The sequence below is a fragment of the Hippoglossus stenolepis genome, chromosome 3 (genome assembly GCF_022539355.2).
Source record: "Hippoglossus stenolepis isolate QCI-W04-F060 chromosome 3, HSTE1.2, whole genome shotgun sequence".
Lineage (NCBI taxonomy): Eukaryota > Metazoa > Chordata > Actinopteri > Pleuronectiformes > Pleuronectidae > Hippoglossus > Hippoglossus stenolepis.
This window is the reverse complement of record NC_061485.1, coordinates 30,146,619-30,168,679: the sequence shown is the minus strand read 5'-3', so window position 1 is coordinate 30,168,679 and position 22,061 is coordinate 30,146,619. Positions and strand designations below refer to the sequence as shown.

Below are 22,061 nucleotides of genomic sequence, written 5' to 3'. Positions count from 1 at the left end.
GAGGCTAGGTCACTGGTGCGGGACGTCGCGTGGATCGTGTCCGGTGTAAACCCGGCGTAACGAGTGGGGGGGCTCTGTGTGTTTGTGCCAGTGTTACAGTAGTGCTGAGTCCGGTGGTGGTGGTGTCGCCGGGGTCTTGTCCTTCTTCTTCTTCCAAGGATGACGAATCTGCAGAAGCATCACCCACTGGGTCGTAGTCTTCGTCGCCATCGTCTTCTTCGTAGTCGGCGTTGCCGTCCTCTCTGTCTTCTTCTCGGTCTGCTTTTCCATCTCCTTGTCCGTCTGCTTCTCGGTCTGGCTCTTTCGCGTCCTCTTCGGGTTCAGAGGATGGTTGCTGGGAGAATAGCTGTTGTAGAACCTGTTCTCTGGTGAAACGCTCCTGACGTGACATCGTGCCATGGTCCGGGAGGGTGGCACACGGAGAATGGCGCGCCGGCTTCTATGTGGGTCTAATGTACCCCCCTAGATTACAATTGGAATCAGGTGTGGGTCTAAATGACCCCACAGAGCACCACAGCGCCCTCTCTGGGGGTCTAAATGACCCCTCCCATGACAATCGAGAATGACAATCCATTGGTCTCAATTACCCCAGGAGAATTGGATAATGACAATCCTTGGGTCACCCTAACCCTAACCCTGACCGGCCAGGGCTTGCGTATGATCACACGCACGCACTCACGCACGCACGCACGCACACACACACACACACACACACACAGACACACACACACTCTGGGTCAATCCGACCCAGGAACAACACAAGGGTTAAAAGTATCATCTCATTCGGCTTGAGCTCAATTTAATGGTCGTAATGTGCGCTGAAGGTTTGACTGCTCTTGTAGCTTCAAGGAGGTTCGGAAACAAACTCTGCCGCTTCTCCAATTTTTTTACTTGCTTGATCATAACTCCCTTAAGCGGAAGACATGTACATCTTGTGGCCCTTTCTTTTTCAAGAGTAGAACCAATTTGAGCAGCTCTCTTCCTTTCTTTTTCAAAGGCAAAGGCAGAGTGTTTGCTTCACTCCTCCAAGACAGCCCTTTGTATCTTTTCCTGTTTTAGGGCATTTTCAAGTTGGGCCTGTCTTGTCTTGCTCTCTGACTGTTCTACTTTGGACTTATCAACCATATATTGGAGCTTAGCAATCGTAGCTTGATTCATAGAGATGAAGGCTTTCTCCTTCTTCAGTTCTTTCTCGAGTCTGCTGCGAGCTTCTCTGTCTTTCTGGCTGTACCTTCGAGTGAGCTGACTCTCACCTAGAGCATCCTCAAGTTCACCTTGTAGCTTCTTGTTCTCAGAAGCCAGTTGGTGAATTTCCTGAGTCAGCTGGTCCACTTTATCTGTGTCCTCATGGTGCTGGGAGATGACAGCCTGATGAGCAAGGTCTTTCTCACGTAGAGCATCCTCAAGTTCACCTTGTAGCATCTTGATCTCAGGATCCAGTTGGTGATTTTCCACAGTCAGCTGGTTCAGTTTATCTGTGTCCTTATTGTGCTGGGAGATGGCAGCCTGATGAGCAAGGTCTTTCTCATGTAGAGCATCCTCAAGTTCACCTTGTAGCCTCTTCTTCTCAGAAGCCAATTTGTGAATTTTCTGACACAGGTGGATTTCTTTATCTGTTTTCTTATGCTGCTCGGAGAAGGACGCCGGATGAGCAAGGTCTTTGTCACGTAGAGCATCCTGAAGTTCACTTCGTAGCTTCTTGATCTCAGAATCCAAATTTGTTTTTCTCACGCTGAATCTCACACGTGAATCTATCGGTGTTTCGGGTGTGATGGTGTTCGGTAGTGGGGCTACCGGCTTGGAGGTGGGGCAGCATGCCGGTGGTGGAGGTGGGTAAAGCAGTTTGTGAAGCTCACTCGCCGTCATGCAGTCAAGCTGGTGCCGGCAGTGAGCCGCTCGGTGGAGGAGGCAGGGTATGCGGTCGGGCGGGTGGCGGGTGGCGGGAGGCCGTCAAGTCGGCATGAATGGAATTGCGTTTCGCTGCCCCTTATATTTCAATTCGCACGCCCAACCCGCGAACCATTTCCTGACTCAGTCACGTGGTACGGCCGGCTTGCGAGGCTTTGAACGTCACCACATACGTCATCAACACAAGCCTCGATACGCGCTTCACAAAAATCTCCCTGGATTACTCGATACACGATTCGAAGCCTCGACACGGAAGGACACATCACTAAGGGGATGGCTACAAAAAGATTTCCAACTCACTGGACATCCCACAGAGTTCAGTTAAATCCATCATTAAGAAATGGAAGGAGTATGGCACTTGTTTAAATCTGCATAGAGCTGGCCGTCCTCACAAACTGAGTGACCGGGCAAGAAGAAGACTGGTGAGGGAGGCCACCAAGACACCTACGACCACTCTGAAGGAGTTCAAAGCTTCAGTGGCTCAGATGGGAGAGACTGTACATACAACAACTGTTGCCCGGGTTCTTCACCAGTCGAAGCTGTATGGGAGAGTGGCAAAGAGAAAGCCACTGTTGAAATAAGCTCATATGAAATCTCGCCTGGAATTCACCCAAAGGCATGTGGGAGACTCCAAGGTCAATTGGAAGAAGGTTCTTTGGTCTGATGAGACATAAATTTAGCTTTTTGGCCATCAGACTAGACGCTATGTTTGGCGAACACCAAACACTGCACATCACCACAAACACACCATCTCCACCGTGAAGCATGGTGGTGGCAGCATCATGCTCCGGGGATGCTTCTCAGCAGCAGGCCCTGGAAGGCTTGTAAAGGTAGAGGGGAACATGAATGCAGAAAAATATCGCCAAATCCTGGAGGATAATCTGACTCAGTCTGCCAGAGAACTACGACTTGGGAGAAGATTTATTTTCCAGCAAGACAACGACCCCAAGCATACAGCAAAAGCTACACAGAAATGGTTCAAAGACAACAAGGTGAATGTTCTGGAGTGGCCAAGTCAAAGCCCAGATCTCAAGCCAATTGAGAATTTGTGGCTGGACTTGAAAAGAGCTGTTCACGCCCGATCCCCGAGCAACCTGACAGAGCTTGAGCTGTTTTGCAAGGAAGAATGGAGAAAAATTGCAGTGTCCAGATGTGCCAGCCTGATTGAGACATATCCACACAGACTGTGCTGTGATTGCAGCCAAAGGTGCATCTACCAAATACTGACCTGAAGGGGGTGAATATTTATGCAATAATTTACTTTACCTTATATATTTTTAATTAATTGACATTATTTTGTAAAAATCTGTTTTCACTTTGATATTAAAGAGTTTTTTTTTTGCAAATTCTTGTAAAAGCCAAATTATATTGACCATGATTTCATGTATAAAAGCAACAAAAGGGTGAAACATCCAAGGGGGGTGAATACTTTTTATAGGCATTGTACAAAGGGATGATTGATAAGCACTGGATTTTAAAGAGCTACATAAATGGGGCCTGTCAGCAATCCGTTCACTCCATGTCTTCTTGAGTGGTGGAATGAAGCTCAGAATGTATTGTTGATACATTGATTTAGCTGATACATAAATATTTTGTGGATAAATGTTTAATTCATTAAAGGGGACATAGCATGCAAATTCCACTTTGTTAGTGCTTCTACAGGTTAATGTGGGTATCTGGCATGTCTACCAACCCAAAAACTCTGGGAAAAAAACACTCGCGCGTTTTGTTATAGTTCCTCTATGTCAGAAACGTCATGTTTGAGTGACTCGAATGAGCTTCCTGTGTTTTGTGTCGTAACAAGGCACTGGAAGTCTCCCACATGGCCTTAGCCCACCCCCACCTCATCCCCCCCCCCACTCATTATGCCGGGTTTACACCGGACGCAGCGAGGCTGCGAGGCAGCGCAGCGCCGTTCCCAAGCGCTCAGCCGCCTGGCTGTTCACACGGGACGAGCATTTCTCCGCTGGTCAGCCCGCGATTCACTCACGTGGCATTTGTCTGGATCGTTGGGACTGGGAGGCTGCAGCAGCTGCTCGGGCGCGACCGCTCGCTCTCCCATGCGTGAGCTGGAATTTGTGTCAACGCCACACAGCCAGCAGTGTGGAAGACTTCCGCAGTGTTCAGCACTACTGTAACACTGGCACAAACACACAGAGCCCCCACTCGTTACGCCGGGTTTACACCGGACACAGAAGCGCCGTAATTTATATCGTTTAAAATCATGGGGGGAGAGGGGGAGGGGGGAGCTGGCTCATTAGCATTTAAAGGAACAGGCACTCAAAACAGGTCACTCTGTGGAGGGCTGTTTTATACAGGGTAAAAAGGGTGCTGTTTTAAATGTGGTATTGTGACCAAAGTATGTTACAGACATTTCATTAAGACCCCAAGGAACCATATCAACTTGTGGTAAAATGGGCATGCTATGTCCCCTTTAAATCAAATGACATGACTGGGTGACACTGGGACTGCCACATCCTATGTCCTTGCAAAGTGGTAGGATTTTGGTTTGCACCAGTTCATTGAGTAATCTGAAATTCAGGGAAAGGGTTGACAAGGGTAAATGTTTCCTGTAGCATTGAGTGTTGCCCATTTATAAATATCAAGACATTATGCATCAAGTCTCATAGCTTGGATTTTGGTTTTGGTTTTTGGTTATGATGGATGTCTGCTGTCCTGTCTGTATTGGTTAGTGACAAGTGACAGTCTGAGGCTGAGTCTTGCACCTTTTTTAAAATCCATTTAATTAAATAATGTTCAAATATGTCATATCTTAGTTTTTGTACAAGAAAGTCGAGTTTCTTGTTATGAACTTCACTCTGTCTCACTTCTCTAGTAGCATGATTATTTTATATTTATCTGATCTTTAAGCGGGGATCATGTAGATGGTTTACTAGTCTTTTGTTAAGTCAGAATATAAGTGATTCATGCTCGACTGTGAGTAAGTAAAAGTTGAACATTGAAAATTTGCTTTCTGTGGGTTGGTAAGAAAATGTCAACTCAAGATTGGGAATGGTATACTTGAGAGAAAAGAAATATGCTTATTTGAGTGGTTCACCAAGACCATAATCCATATACTGTATTAATGTATCTGTGCCTGCTGCACCAGATCTGACCATTAAAGGATGTTCGTGTAGAAATGATCACTCATCATTATCATATCCTTATATATAGCAATTTTCTGTTAGCAACTACATCCAGAATTATACTTTTAAAATAACTTTTCCGTCATTGATATTTAATGTGTGCTCATAATTTTTGAGCACACATAACTGGTATCTTTGTGGATTTTTCATAGAAAACCTCTACCTTCTCATGGACAAAGAATGCATGATCTAATGTGAAAAGGTTAGTTGGCTTAAGGTTTATTAGCAGCATTACTACTGTGTGGAATTCATTGGCCTTGGTTCCACCTTATACAGGTGAGCAGGACCTTCTGCTTGTTGGACCCTGTTGAGACTTTACATTACCTCTTCCAATAGCTTAGACACTCAATATCCACATGATTAACAAATAAATGATCAACTACAACTAGAAAAGTTAATGAAAAAAGTTAAATTTTACAAACTATTGTTTAAACAATAAAGTAAACAAGTTGTCTGTCCGCACTCATATAATATGTGTATCGAAGAGAAGGAATTTGATGAAAAGGTATTAAGCATATTTTATAATAAGTAGAATTAGGGGTTCAAAATTATGTTTTGTAAGGTCACTGTGACTTTTGATCAGTTGTCACTTGGACTCAAAGATAAAGTGATTATGTTTCAGTTGTCAAAGGTTAAAGTGACCTTTAAATTAATCTGGAAAAAAAAGGATGGAGAAATATATACACAGAAACTGCACTGGTTGGCGGAGGCATACAACCCCAGTGGGCTAAATCTAGTTCAAACATGGGACACACTTGCTAACAGAACCCGCTGGCACATAACTGTGCACTTAGAGGCACAAGATCTGAAGATACTACAAAGAGTTAAAGAGAAAATGTTTCTGTAAACATTCATCAAGGGACTAACTGTTACTGACAGCACTCCTGGACAAGGGTTACCACCAGTGGGCAGTATAGACACTGGCAGGGTGATAGGATGGCTGATTTAGCTTTCCCCGGCAAGTTCTTAGTATGAACACGTCAACAAGGTCACTACTTTACTTGTTGCTTACAAGGGGTTCATCCTCCATTTAAATTTTACTCAAATTCAGCGAGGGGGTCATTGGCATTCTTATGGTGTGAGCGTTTGGATCTGAGCAGAGTCAATATACAGATTTTATTCAATGACATTTTATTTGTATAGCTGCAAATCATAACATGCATTATCTCAAGGCACTTTATATTGTAAGGTTGAGACCTTAAAAATGATGGAGAAACCCAACAGAAAAAGATGATTTAGGTGTTCTACCTCCCACACAATAATGTTTAATGACTGACTATACAGTTGAAGTCTGCAGTACTGTCTGCATTGGTAAACACTCATCCTGCTTGTCTGTGTGTAGCTGTCAGGAGCTGTATGTCCGTCTTCTTCTCTCCTTCCCTCTCTCTTCCTCTCCTCCATATGCTTTCTTTTGGTGCCTTGGTGAAGGCTTCTGGGTTGCCCTGTAAGATGCCCATACTGGCTCTGCGTGTTATTGGTTCATTTTCTGCACAGCACACAGGCAGGGCCCCCATGTGTCACCTCATGCATGCTGGTTTATGTAGGACAACAGGCAGAGGCAGCTCTCGGAGGGACTCCAGGGAAAGGCAGACTGAGGCGGGCTCACCAGAGAGACCCACAGCTAGGCTGGCAGCAGCAGAGGCAGATCAAACTGGGGTCCTCACCCCAAGATGTTCTTTTAGAATAAAAGCCCTCTACACTTCCACCTCCTTCTGCATCATGTTTTCATGTTTAGACTGCTGCATTTCTGAATAAGATAGTGATCATTTTGCTATTTGTTTTTGTAAATTAATGTCTCCCAGCTTGCATGATAAGAGTTAAGTGGAAAACATCAAAATGTGACAAAAAATAAATGATTTAATTAGTAAGTGTTGCATCTTGCTCATGCTATGTCTGCTCATAAACCTCCACTGGCTACACATGGACTCCACAGTCAGAACAGATGTTATCATCTAGTACGTTAAAGCTGTCTGACTGTACTGAGGCTGTTCTCCTTCACTCAAGTCGCTTTGGATATTGTAATTACATTTTCACCTGTAATGGTAAATGGACGGCTACTTTACAGTTCAAATTCACTTTTTCACACACACACTCATACAGCACTATCTAGCACTTGGGTATCACTCATCCCATTCACACACTGACAGCACAGCTATCAGGGGCAGTCTGGAGATCAGTGTGTGGCCAGAGGACACATCGACATGCAGATTTGAGAAGTTGGAACAAAACCATCTGATTTGTGGACAACCGTCTACAGCCGCCCCTTGTCAAGGTCCCCTTACCTGCAAGTTCCAGGTGTAGATATAGTGTATTCTGTATGAGACACATACACAGGCTAGTGGAGATATCAAAGTGATTTAAACTGGGGAGGAGCAGGAGGAGCAGGAGGAGCAGGAGGAGCAGGAGGGAAAAATACTTCAGTTGTTTCAAATTGTACAATTAGACAATGTGTCAGTATAATGACACATGTACTCCATATTACTACAGCATTATTTCCCCCTTATTGGACACTTCATTCAGTACCAGACTGTCTTTCCATATGAGGCCCAGGAGCCGATGGATTTCTTTTATTTGACTCTGTTCAACAAACCCTCTAGCCATACATACATGCATTCATACTTACATACACACATTTCACACAATTTCTTAAATCATTATATGTCCGTAATGATAATCATCACATTTAAAAAAAAGTTGACCCAATGCCCTTTTAACTATATTGATGGATTAACACATTTGATCAAAAGTAATGTGAATAGTTTTCATAATAACAGAAGCTTGAAGGCAGCCAGGTTTAATTGAAATGACCAAAGACAGGACAGGACTCAGGCTGAGACTCAAGAAGAGATCTCCAAGGATTGGTGGCCACAGGTGACGAGGTAGGGAAGCCCAGGAGATGAATATAGGAAACTGGTGAGCAGGTGGATATGGCAGTCAGGTGAGGACGACCAAGAAGAAAGTCTGAGGACACCTGGTGGGCAGATGGAGAGTGGCAGGAGATTGAGGCCTAAAAAAACAAGTCTGAGACATACATGTCTGTGACATTCTGGATGGATTTGTGCCTGGTATTCTTTGTATATTTAATGCTTACATTTCAATAATTGTCTCATTAGGCCAGATAAGCTTTTTCCTCATACTCCCAGAGTTTTCTAAATGATAAATGCTGTTTGGCAAACTGACAGATCCTCCCATCTTCGACAGAGGATTTCTGAAGCTCTGTTACAGTGATCGTTTGGGTCTTGGTCAGCTACCTTCTTGCTTGGTTACTCAATTTGGATGGACAGCCATAGTTCTCCTGGGCACGCTTCAGAAATGGCTCTATAGCCCCATCCTGATCTATGACTTCAACGACATCATTGTTGCCCCTTGTCGCCGTCTAAAACTCTGAGACTTCATGGCTTGGATCTTGTCTAGACAATAGAGAGATGGTGGACGTCAATCAAGTACTAGACACATGTCAAGAATGTCAATTAAAACAAACCTGAAGGGTCTAAATGCTTTTTTAAATGTAATATATAGGTTTCTTCAAATATATGCACTGCAGAACCCGTGACTGACTGCAGTAATGGCATTTAACCAGGAGGTGTCAGTAGATGCCCAACACTACCACTTCATTAATCCATTTTGTAACTCCAGCCTGCCTCATCAGTCAGGGCAAAGCTGAAAGAAGAAAAAACGTAATCCTGTTCAGCTTCATGAAGTGTCATACAGCAGCATCCTTTGTCTAACTGAATGCTTCTTTACATCCCACAGGTATCTTTGGACCATTGGCAAAAATGTGTGGAAAAGATGGAAGAAAAGATTCTTTGTGCTGGTTCAGGTGAGCACAGCTAATAAAGTTATGTTTGCAGTGGATTTCTCCCTCTTACAAAAGCCACACAGTGTACTGTATGGTAAAACACCAACAACTACACTACAGTGATACAGTACAGTACAGCATCACTACAGTGATACAGTACAGTACAGCAGTATTAAAGTAAATAAGGTTCCTACTCTCCGAGGAATGACAGGAAATACATTTCTGATGAACCGGCAATTGCTGGAGATGGGAACACTGAAGGTTTTGGACTGATTGTTGTTTTTTTTCAGATGCAACCAAACATGAGACAAATACAACCAGACACAGCGCTTATCCTCATCATGAGCCCTGCTGGGTTTTGTTTAGTTATATTTTCAAAAGAGATGATTATGTAATTAATCCATTTGTCAGTTGACTGAAAGATTAACTGAAACTATTTTTGTTCAATTAATCAATTATCTTTGGATAGGTTGTTGACCGTTAGATGGAGAAAACAAGGTCATTAGATATATCAACCTGCACTAGTAAATTGTAAAGGACATATTTCACCATGTTAAAGGTATAGCAAAATGTTGTTTTTAACACAAAAAAACACAATCCAAAATAAAAATGACAGTTAGCTGCTGCCCTATATAGAGCCAGATGAACTTAAAACTGTGGCTGAAGGACCAGAAACGTTTGATATTTTAAAGTTCTTAACATCTATAGAACCATGTGACAAGATTAGGATGTCTAACAGAAGTATACCTGCATAGCAGGATTGAAGTGATTTTTAATTCAATTTAAATTCATTTAATTTGATTACCTACTACGTCAAAGTACTAATTCGTCAAACTACTTAAGAAATTAACACCAACCCTAATGATGTGATATGAGTCAAGAACGAACTATAACATTTTTGGAATCCAGGAATTATTTTTCATTTTATTAAATATTGTGAGATAGGGCATTTTTTTGACATTTTCGCTGATTTCACATGGAATAATTCAATGATCTATATTATAAAAAAAGGGGACTGATTTTGTGCAATTTGGTGCAATTAAAAATCCACCTAGTGAATCTTAATGAAGTTTCATAAGGGAACTCTTGGGCTTTAATGAGAAGCTACTTCACTGTTCAGCAGTTGCTATTAATGTGAGTAAATATAATCAGATTGTGCAATCAAGTAAAACAATTTTTTTAAAGCTAAACTGACCTTTGCCCCCAAATAAGTCTGGACTGGTTGATGAATCCATATTCCTAGCAGCAGTAATTATCAGTGTAGAGAGAACATACAAAACATCATGAAATTGTTGCTCACTCTCATGACGATGAACCTCATGACCAAATTCGGACTAAAGTGAATGCACAGTGAGCTCCATAAGCAGATCCCATCCAACGGAGAACCAGGAGCAGCCGTCAACATGAGCACTGCTGTGTACCTACAATGTTTCAGTGGCCACATGTTGTGTATGCAGTGAGAAAGAGAGATTCTGCCAAGCTGTCAGAGTAATGATGGAGAGGCCAAGCAGGCTTTTGTCAGGAGATGTGTGTGTGTGTGTGTGTGTGTGTGTGTGTGTGTGTGTGTGTGTGTGTATGTGTGTGTGTGTTTGTGGATGGTGGTGTAAGCAGCCATTTCCTGGTGGCTCTGCATTAGGAAGTGGGCAGCGGGGGTGGGCTGGGGTGGGGGGAGGCCTGTCTCTTGTGCATTGGAGAGGATATGTCTCAGAGCTACAAGTTGACAGGGGATTGACAAAGTCGAGTGAACACTAGCTGGCCTAACACTCGCAGCTAGAAAAGCCTGTGTGCCGCCAACTTGAAGCCTCTCATTTGCTCCCAGCTAAATATATAGCAAGTGACAAATACTGGTCAATAGACTGTGTGTGTGTGTGTGTTTTTTTTATGTCTGTTTGTGTATGTGCATGGATGGATTTGTTTTGAGGAGCAGACACACTATCTGATCATTGCTGTGTGTCTGAGTCGTTGCTGTTTTAGAGATGCTGTATTGTAGATATATTCAGGATTGCCATTTTTTCCTTTGCTCACTCTGTTTTGTTCATGTCAAGTCTTGTAGATATTAACTGTCTGTGGGGATTTTATTTCCCATGTCTGTCTTTATCTTTATGATCTATTTTACTTCAATTGATCTGAAATTTGGATTAAAGTTTGTCAGAATCTGTCAAATCTCTGAAGACTGATCTTCTACTATAGAGAGAGAGAGACAGAGAGAGAGTGTGCTTAGTGCATTATGGGACATCCCCCAGCAGATCTCTTGCAACCAGGGCTCACCTGAGCCACTACTAACTGTAAGCTGTCACTTTTACAAAGACAATTTTCAAAATCCATTTCAGAAACTTTCCAGTGATCCCTCTGCTGATGCCACAGGAAGGGGGCACTGAAACTACATTATCATGTATTTCAAGTTTAAATGTGAAAATGAAACACTTCTACAGTCACGTATCACAGCTTTTCTTGATACTATACCCTCCCTTCATCATTTTACTTTATAACTGTGGTTCAGTGAGGAAGTCCTTGTGCCCTCCTGGATCCATTCCATCTTCAGTCAGAAATCTCTTTCAATAAAAAGAGATGTCAGGACGACTGCATGACAAACAGTAACTGTCACTTCTTATTTCCTGAGCTTAACATTTCAATCAATTGTGGTGTGTATTTGAGCACCTAAGGTTAGTATCAGCTGACAATTCTTGATTATAGTTTTGACCTGCTTTACTACTCCTAATCAACTTATTATAGAATAATGAATCAAAAAGTTATGCTTTATTCCCAGTCCAGTCCAGTCCTTTATGGATGTAATTTACAGACCATTACCCTTTCTTAGAGTTTAGAAAAGTAAATATTGCTGGGGCTCAACCTGTTACATGTTAAAGACAGTTCCACATTTGACAAAGAGGCTTATTCACTTTCTTGCATTGAGTTTTATGAGAAGACTGATACCACCCATTTCTGAATCTTAAAATGAAGCCACCATCAGATATTTTCTGTGAGGAGAGTTTTAACCCAACCAACCTATCGAAGGTTGGCAGGGTTGTCTCCTTGAGTTTTTTTTCAATTGAAGCAATTAAGAAGTATATCTTACCATGTGCTTATTGTACTATATACACTGAATAATTGTATGGCTATTTATTAATGTCTAAAGCATGCAGCTCTAGTAAATACGCAATACAACTATCCATCACAAACAAAAGTGGATGTGCACAATAGTCCTAGATGTAAAATGTTTCTAACAGCTTCCTAATACAACACACTTTTATATTAGGAATTGAAACAGATGTGCACCACCACATATAGCCTTTTCTTCCTTCTTCATCCTCCACCTCTTCTTCTCTGTCCTTAGATCACCTCCTCATCCTCTTCTTCTGTAGTTCATAATCAGTACAGTGTTTGTGTCCTGAGCCGCCCCTCAGAGCATCCAGGCAGATTACAGACGTCCAGTCATGCTCTTGGTTTGTCTGAATGTAATTGCACATCTGTCCACATTTTTCTTCATCTGGCTTTAGATTGAATTCAATTCATTTGAATTCATCTTAGTTTAATTCAGTTCTATTCATTTTATTGAGACCACTTGATTTCTATCCATTTAGGTGGAATTCTTTTTCTATAATTTTCTATTTCATTCAGTGCATCTTTAATTGACTTCATTTCAGATGAATTCACTTATATAATTCACTAATACAATTGGATTTAGGATTAATGCAAGGGATTTTAATTCACTTGCATTCATTTTTTATATTGACATCAACATTAGAAGAAATCTTAAATTTAAAAAAATACAATTATTTCAATAAGCGATACACATTTCATCTGCACAGACAGAATGAATGAGCTGTTGGAGGTATATGCACTGTATATATACTAGTCCACCACATGTCAGGAATCAGATACAAAGTTTGGCTTTTGGCCACTGAAGTTTGTTTTCGAAAACATATGCCAAATCATCCCCAGTATTCACATCCATGTGTTTCCTGTAATGATGTGAACATAAACGACTGCAGCAACCCCCTCCACTCTCTCTCCCTCTCTCATTCTTCATCACTGTCTCTCCATCTCACCTCTCTGCTGACTGACAGCTGCAAGAGAGAGAGAGACACTGGGAGAATGAGGCTGGTGTTTTGGGGTATGGGTGGGTGGGTTTGTGTGGGGGGGGGGAGTTTAGACTCTGATTTGCCTTTGTGGTGTCCTGGAGGCCAGGGAGCTGTTGGAGAGTCGGTCCGGTTCCCTCCATCCCTTACTTGGCCTCAGGTCTCATCAGTGCTGTCGTGAGGAATCTCATTTGTCACACACATGGAGGGGAATCCAACACACACACACACACACACACACACACACACACACACACACACACACACACACACACACACACACACACACACACACACAGGATGCAGCTGCAGCTAAAGTGAGAGCTGCCACTTGCAGCGGCAGAGGTGGCGACAGCGCTGGATTGGCCAAGCCTGGTGATTTGTGACGACAGGCTGGTATGACTGGCAGCTACAGTAGCAGCAGGCAGGACACAACTAACAACAGAGCACCTCCTTTCTCATAACATAGGGAGCAGTTGCAGGAGCACAGCGAAACTGACCAGGGTCACCACTGCTGTATAGGTAGCTAATGGCCTTTTATTAACAGGTTTGAAAGTACAGTTTACATTACATTACACCATAAGAAAGAATGAATGGAGCAAACAGCTCACTATGCTTGACCTGGGGGCGGCACTGAAGGGATGTTGTTCTCAAAACTCCATCCTCTGACAGTATGAATGCGTTTTGCAGATGATATACATACACTTGCTTATTCTATATTTGTGAGGGTTCCAAAGTGGTCAGAAATCACTCCAGCTTCATTGGGCTAGAGAGAGAAATATAAAATACCTTTACTAACATTGTTACCTGATAAACAAAAACATTAACTGTAAACTGGTCTTCTTCTCCTCTATGTCTCACCTACATTTAAAATGAGTCAATTCCTCTAAGAGTCACTTACCAGTCCCACCTATGTAGCGACAACACACCTACAACACCAAGCTACAAGCTGATGCACACAGTTAATATTCCTCACACTAATTTCCAAGCAGCACAGCAACACATATTTTCACAGGTAGATTTCACCTTTAAATAAATAAAATAAGCAACAAACAAAGCAGCTACACATGTGTTGATGCTTATTTACAGTGTGCTGTAGACATGCCACAGGTATGGTGCACATGACAAACCTGAAAACTGAAATATAGGCTGTGGATAGTAGTAACACTGAGTGTGGTGGTACAGGGGTCTATTGGACCCCCTCTAAAATTTTAAAGGAAAGTCAAAAACAACCTTGGTCGGAATGGTCACTTATTTAATATCTAAGCTAAAATGTACAGCTAAAATTCATCAATTCTGCACAACTTAGTTGCTTTCTGGTTAGTCATTATTTATCATTATCACTCTGTTTATCCTGGATTCCTCATGGGTTCCGTGGCACATTTACATGAAACAATGACAGCTCCACCTCTTGGCACTGCACTTCCCTGGGGCACTAACAATACAGTGGCTTGCAAGATATCCTTTCTACATTCATACATACATACATGTACATACAGGCAGACAGACAGGCAGACAGACAGACAGACAGGCAGACAGGCAGACAGACAGACAGACAGACAGACAGACAGGCAGACAGACAGACAGACAGACAGACAGACAGACAGACAGGCAGACAGACAGACAGACAGGCAGACAGACAGACAGACAGACAGACAGACAGACAGACAGACAGACAGACAGACAGACAGGCAGACAGACAGACAGACAGACAGACAGGCAGACAGACAGACAGACAGACAGACAGACAGACAGACAGATGTTTGTAGAATTAGTAGCTAGATAAAATGAGTAAGTCATTCCAAAGTTTCCTATTCAGATGATTGTTTGTTGGCTCTCTTTAGTCTGTGATGAGGAGGCTTTTGAATCATCTTCTGGTCTTGCCAGATCTGCCTCCTGCAGCAAAGTTGGAAAAAATGTGCCTCAACATGGATTTGTGACATGTATTGTGTCTTTCTCCATGGACAATTAAATAAAGTAACAATACCAGTATACCATTTATCTTGTAATATAAAGTATCATATGAATAATTGATTATTAAAATATGTATATGTCAAATTTCATTCATACCTAAATATAAAAAGTTGAAGGTGTTGTTGCTGGACATTAGAGAGTTGTGGTGTATGAAGGATTAATTCATTTTTGGGAAGGTCTCCTAAGGACCACTTTGAAATGTGGCAGTGGTTGCAGGTAGGTCAACAGTTAACATCTGACTTAACAGAATATGATGCACATAGCATGTAATGCCCTGTCTCTGTGTGATTGGTGCAGGTGAGTCAGTACACCTTTGCCATGTGCAGCTACAGAGAAAAGAAGGCCGAGCCTGTGGAGCTGCTGCAGCTGGACGGCTACACAGTGGACTACACAGACCCCCAGCCAGGTAACAATAACACTTTGACACAGCTGTGCAGTGAAGGACGAGTATCACACTTTGAGGGGATTTGTGGTCAAAGCCACAGCCACAGTTCACACAGGTGTGGAACACACATGTTGTCTGGTTAGACCTCTTCTTCATGACTGTATGGGTATGTACACACTGTGCTTGATTAACATCACTTTCCTGTTAGTTTTGCTGTGCCTGTTGGGATAGGACAGCATACAGTGCTCTTCTACTTCATGGATCAGATGGACATCCTATCATTCCATGTGTAGCTCCAGTTTTTACCTGACGAGAGCCAAACGTATAAAAAGTTACGAGAATTATGTCTGCTATGTAACAACACACCCATACAAAACAACATGATGGTATATAATGGGACTGATGCAATGGTCAGTTTTACACTCTAGTATTAGTTTTTTAATCACAGTTTACGTAACCCAGTCTCATTGGAAACAATATATTTCCTTTTGTGGGTCGAGAGGAGCTTTGTTAGTCCGTATTATAAAATCATAATGTGAGTTTATGGGCATTTACCAGGCAGGGGGCACAATAATTTGTATAGAGTCCTTTAATTATTGAACACATTCATTATATTGTGTATTTGTTTTTGTGTCTCTGTCCTCATTTGTTTGTTGTTTCAATTTGAACTAGTGCTTGTGATTTTATCCTCACTTACTTAACTTACACTAACCTCTCTAATGCAATGACTGGAACTGTTTCAATCAGTCAATATTTCTTGTGTCAGATGGTGATGATGATGAAGACGATGTGTGTTGTTTCATCATGGGGCATAGATAAACAATGGGAATTTCTTGTAGTGTCCTTCCATGTTTGTCTGTATTTTGTCACATATCAGTGTTGTTTATTGTGTTGTACAGGGATGTAGTGGGGGGTAAATGCACGTAAATGCCATGTGTGTACCTTTTTAAATACAACATAGAATTTACACACCTTTTTATGGTGGTTTACTCACTTGTTATAGTCAGATTTTTAAAAGTTTGTGTCAAATTCAACACTGAGCATTAAATGACAGTTCAGAACACAACCTCATCTTGCCCCGCCCCTTCTGACTGTAGCCTGGCACCTGACCCCTGCTCTCCCGTCTCCTCAGCGTACAGCCCTCGCTGCTGGCACACTCTCAAAGTCCAGTCTCTGTTACAAACTGACCGACTTTCTGTTGATGATGCAGCAGCTCATCAAAATGGGACACAGACATATATGGTGGACTTTTCCCTTTTAACAGCCATACACAGATCAGCTGCTCCTCCGATGTGAGACACTGTAACCTTTAGTCATAGGTGAGTTGTGCCTCTTTATCACCCCTAAAAATATAATAATATAGCCAGATAATAAAAAATAAAAATGTTTTGGCTTGCATTTCAGACGTGTGGGGTTCACGTCAGTCCATCTTTTAAATATATTGAATTAATAAATTGCTCTTGAATAAATCATCATCTTTCCTTAACCTGTCTCTCCACTGCTCCACTGCTCCGCTGTGTATGTGTGTGTGTGTGTGTGTGTGTGTGTGTGTGTGTGTGTGTGTGTGTGTGTGTGTGTGTGTTGTGTGTGAGCCCTGCCTCCGCTCTTGGTGAAGAGAGAGAGAGAAGCTAACCGTATCTAAATGATACCAAGAAATGAAACAAGTGCAGGTACAATCAGATGGTTGGGAAAAAGTTAGAAACTTCGCCAGTGATGTCATTAAATGTCCAGCAAACAGTGATGGCTGGTAATTTTGGGGGGGGACAAACTGAAGCCAGACTCAACACAACACTGTGAATTTCACCGATGTGTGGATAAATAAAGTTCTATCTAATCTAATCGAATCTAACACACATTATGTCAATCCTCTAGACTTCATCAAACTGCTGAGCAATGCTAATCCTACTGCAAATATGTAGGCTTGTTGTGATGACTGTGGCAACTTTCATGCCGTTACTTTCAAGAGATGTTTTCGGTCTCGCACCCACGTTGTTGTCCACAGTACCTCTGTGCCGACACATTGAAACAGCAAACAGGGAAAGCAACAAAATACATTACTGACAGCACATCCAGTTAGTCACCTCTGTTTCTCATAACAAGAGCAGGAGGAGCCCCGGTGTAAGCTCGTCCTCGATCACTTGCTGCTGAATCTGTAAATCGGGTTGGTCCAAGCTCCTTTATCCTCTTCTTTTCTTGTGAAAGGGTGTTTTTGAAAAGGATTTTCTGCAGTTCCACCTGAAGTTGCCATATCTTTGCCAGTCAGCTCGCAGCAGAAGTAACTCATTGACGGCTGATGTACCTGAGTCGGCGTCGATTGTCGACCAATCACATTAGATTAAAAAAAGCGTAAATCAATACCTATTGGGTGTAAATGAAAGTGGGGGTGTCCGAGGCCCATATAGCGGCCTCCCATGGACAATCTGCACAACCAATTAAAGAGCAGCCTCACGTTCCGTGGGTGCAAACATTTTAAGAACCTACATTCACTTTCATTTGGCCCACACCAGGAAGTAAATGTATTCTATTCCACAAATAGGAATCTGGGATCCAGATAACACATAAATCAACCTCCTCCTTCGTTCGTCTCTCAGGTCTGGACGGCGGTCGGACATTCTTCAATGCTGTGAAAGAGGGTGACACTGTCATTTTTGCCAGTGATGATGAGCAGGACCGGATCCTATGGGTGCAGGCCATGTACCGAGCTACTGGCCAGTCACACAAGCCAGTTCCTCCGACACAGGTCCAGAAACTCAACTCGAGGGGGGGCACGACACCACAGCTTGATGCACCCATATCTCAGTTCTGTAAGTTTTCACCTCCGATTCTTCTTTGCCTTTTTAGTTCTCACACCACATTGATGCTTTGCCAAGACGTGACTTTCAGATTTTTTTATTTGCTAACTTGATGATGTACCATTCATTTTAGTTTGCCGATTCACCTTTCTCATTAAACTTTGTACAAATATTTTATACCTTGAAGGCCCCTGTCATGCCAGAAACTGGCACCTTAACGTGACATTGTTTTACGAAAAGTCAGCATAGGATACTCTTGTCTGTTGCAGCCCCATTTAACTTTGTGTTTTTACATCAGCCCTATTGTAGCCTGAGAAGACATCTTCTATTATGTCTTGAATCACACTGTAATATGTGAAGAAGGAAAATAAGTGTAGGCGTTTTCTTATTATCACTCACAGTTTCTAGTTCTTTCTCTTCATGCTCAGTGTCTCACTCTCCAATGTGCTGTCGTCCACACAACATGTTTGACATATTAGCTAATGAAGTCATAGTCTGTCTTCTTCCTGGTTATGTACTTTATATGTTTTCAACTGCTATTGTTACTCTTTTTCTGTGTGCTGCTTTGCTGTTTGTTGTAGAACTGCTGTAGTGTTAAGGTGTTGGTGGCTTTGCTGTGTGTCTTTATGTTTCTCTGTTTGTTCCTTCTTCCTTTTCTTCCTATTCTTCTTCTTTTAAACCCCGACCCTGCTATCTTGTAGCTGGATTGGAGGGTAAGTGCTTTCCTCCACTTTCTTTCTCTTTCCTTCCTTTGTTATCTGTCGCTCCTTCTCGTTTAGTACCTTTCTATGTGTTAGTAAATACATGAAAAACAATAGTGTAGCTTCTTTGCGATCTGTGTGCAAAAATAATTTTCTTCGGCTATGTTTCTGTCTACATATTTGCAATCTGTACAGGAGTTGACTAAACTAGTATTAAAATACACACAAAATAGTGTGTTCATATTCATGTAAAGTTTGTTTTTGATTATATACAAATGTTTTATGTTTTAAATATTGGCCAGCTGCTGAGAGAGCGAAGATATGGCATTGTTCTAAAACAAGCTCAAACTTTCACTGTTACCAGGAGAACATTTAAAGTGCTGCACTTGATTGTATACATGAACAGAGAATAAATGAAAAAAAGAGAGCCAGAAAGGGAAGGACAGTACATAGAACCTGTTACACAGCCTGTTCAAAGTAGGAATGTTGCTCAGGTGTTTATTCCACCTTGCTGTTTGGTATAAGTGATGATGAACATACAATTGAGGCTATCGCCGCCCACCACCGCCCTGCTTTGCTTCCATATGCAGCGGTGAAGACCCTGGAACGACAAATGATGCCTTGTAGTAAGCTTGTGATGTTCCATCCCATGTTTGGTTGTGATGGATGAACTGTTGGGTTGTGTCAGACTTTGGAACTAGCCCAGGAGGTGGAGGAACTTAGTTGAGAGCATGCTAGACAGCCCCATGGCCTTGATATCCACCAACAACCCACAAAAACACAGGAACTCAGCACCCAGGAGGGGAATAGCTACTTTTGCTGTAACAATGTCCTGAAAAAAAAAGCAGCCCACTTGCTCAGCTAGTGCTCATGGCAGCTAGTGGGTGCTTGCTGCACTGTTTTCTGTCCCGCTGAAACCGTATGATGAATGAGACTTTGTTGCAGAGCCAGAAAAAACTCAGCCCTCCTCAGCCCAACTCGGCCTCCTCAGCCAATGCCCAGCAATGTGTAATGACAGTGTTGGCCAAAGCAGCCCATACCTGAGCAGCTGCTGCAGAAACAGACCCCTAAGGGGAAAGTCCAACTACTGGCCTCCCGGGACAGACAGCATCTTATCCACTAAATCAGAGGGCTTGCAGTCGCCAAGGCCATGCAGAGAAACAAGCTGGTGTGCCATCAGAAAGTCCCAAAGTTTCTTGCTGTAGTATGCTCTCTACTCTGCCTGCTGTTGAACTACTAAGGACTGCGATAACAATATTAATAATTAATGGCATTTAGCATAATGTCTCTGAGTGCAAACTGCGCCTCTGCCTGAGCAAAACGGAATGACGCTCACGTCGCACAAAACTCCGGTAGCTGAAGCAAAACATCCAGAATAAACCAAGGTCTCCACTTGCTAGGATGAAGACAGTAACTTTCTCTTTTGCTGGACACCTCTTTGAGCGTTTAATCACATAACTTCATTAACAACAGCAGAAATCAACTGCCGTCATCAAAACAATCATAAACTTTTAACCCCTCAGAGTGCTACCATTACCATAGCAACCTCACAGATCCTTAAAGGAGCAGGCAACAGTGCAAACCAAATAACATCAAATGAATTCTGCCCTTACTGTATAGTATCCAGTTTGGTGTCATGGTTTCCCCCATTTTGTGACAGTGACAAATAACTTTAGCCTTGTTTGCTGATATGACAGACAGAGGGACCGTATCCCCTCCCACTGGAACAAAAGGCAAGACCTGTTGTGTTCAAACACATCATTAGAGTTTAAAGATTTATTAACACGTTTAAAATATGTTTAATATTCATATAAAAAGTAGAGTACTATTACAACTTTACCATCACCAACACTCTGGAAACACACACACAACAAGTGGTGGAAGTATGAATGCATATTTATGTCTTAGTGAGAATTCAGACTAAAAACAGCTGGATTCAGCTGCATGAATCTGTTACTCCATCCGGATTATCAGATGAATGTGCTTCAATGCTAATCAGAGGCCATTTATTACTCACACAAAAACTAAAAGTTTCATGAAAATTTCAGCAGACTGTATATGTAGATAACAAAATGCACAATGCAACCAAATTTCCTCAAAGACAAATGCATCAACTTGCCTAATTAAAAAAATAAAAGTGCTTCCTGTGTGCATTAGTGTAGGTGAATTTACTGAGTGAGCTGTTTTTGACACAACCACAGGAATCCCACTGAGTCCCACCAGCTGGTAATTACCAAGTTAAAAGTGCCAGTCCATGAATAATACAGTGTGGTTGCTGCACAATTAAATCAGGCAGCAATCAGTCAATGTTACCAAATAACTACTTGCCGCTTCACACCTGGCTCAGTGCAGTGAATAATATAACATCCCACCCACGCCTCACCCCCGACCCAAATCAAAATAGACTACATTAAAACACTGTAACAAATAAGAGGAAATGAAGAGTTTTGTTTGCAGCTGCTGAGAGGTGAAATGGATCTTCACAATTGACTCTCTCTCACTCTTGGGATGACTCAGAGTTGAATTTGTTTTGACATATTTAGTGCTTGATCATAAATGTAGATTATAATAATGTCTTGCCAAGTTATTTTTCAAATTATTATCCCCTTACTTCTTCTATATATCAAAGCAGTCTCTGGCTTATTCCTTTATAAATACAACATGATTCATTTTTCCGAGAGTATCCTCTTATGGAAATAAACCTTTAGAAAAGGAAATTTCACTCATTATCGACTCACCACCGCGTTTACATTTGCACGCAGACACCGGAAACACACACACACACACACACACACACACACACACACACACACACACACACACACACACACACACACACACACACACACACACACACACACACACTGCACACAAGCCTTAGCCAAGGGCATGCGCGGGGTGCATGTTAGCATCCCTACATCCGCTGGCATCACTAAATCCGCTAACATCGCTACTTCAGGTTGCGGACTTTTGTGTTGAAATAACTTGGAGTAATGATGCTGTTTCGAGTTGAATATGAATGTCAGGGCTTCCACCCCTACATCGGCATAGTGGTGAGTGGGTAATGAGGGAATTTTCATTTTTCGGTGAACTATCCCTTTAAGGGTTCAACGCTCACTTGAAGCACAAGAGAGGATCTGAACTGCCGCTGGTGTTAAAGCTCTGTGTTTGCTCAACCAATCAGAACATCCCTAACCCTTTCCTATAACTTCGATGAACACACTGAACTCGTCATACTTAGCGCTTTTAAACAGAATGTTGCAGCTGAACATGATTT

The 22,061-nt window shown here is 42.2% G+C and overlaps 1 protein-coding gene across 2 annotated transcripts in view; it reads left to right on the top strand.

Moving 5' to 3' along the window:
- cadpsa (Ca2+-dependent activator protein for secretion a) overlaps positions 1-22,061 on the top strand; it is a 171,814-nt gene that overhangs the window by 69,207 nt on the left and 80,546 nt on the right. For both annotated transcript variants that reach the window (XM_035152991.2, XM_047339451.1), the window contains exons 9-11: positions 8,808-8,874; positions 15,204-15,312; positions 17,883-18,095. In XM_035152991.2, coding sequence (XP_035008882.1) covers positions 8,808-8,874; positions 15,204-15,312; positions 17,883-18,095 — 389 coding nt within the window. The remainder of the gene's footprint in view (positions 1-8,807; positions 8,875-15,203; positions 15,313-17,882; positions 18,096-22,061) is intronic.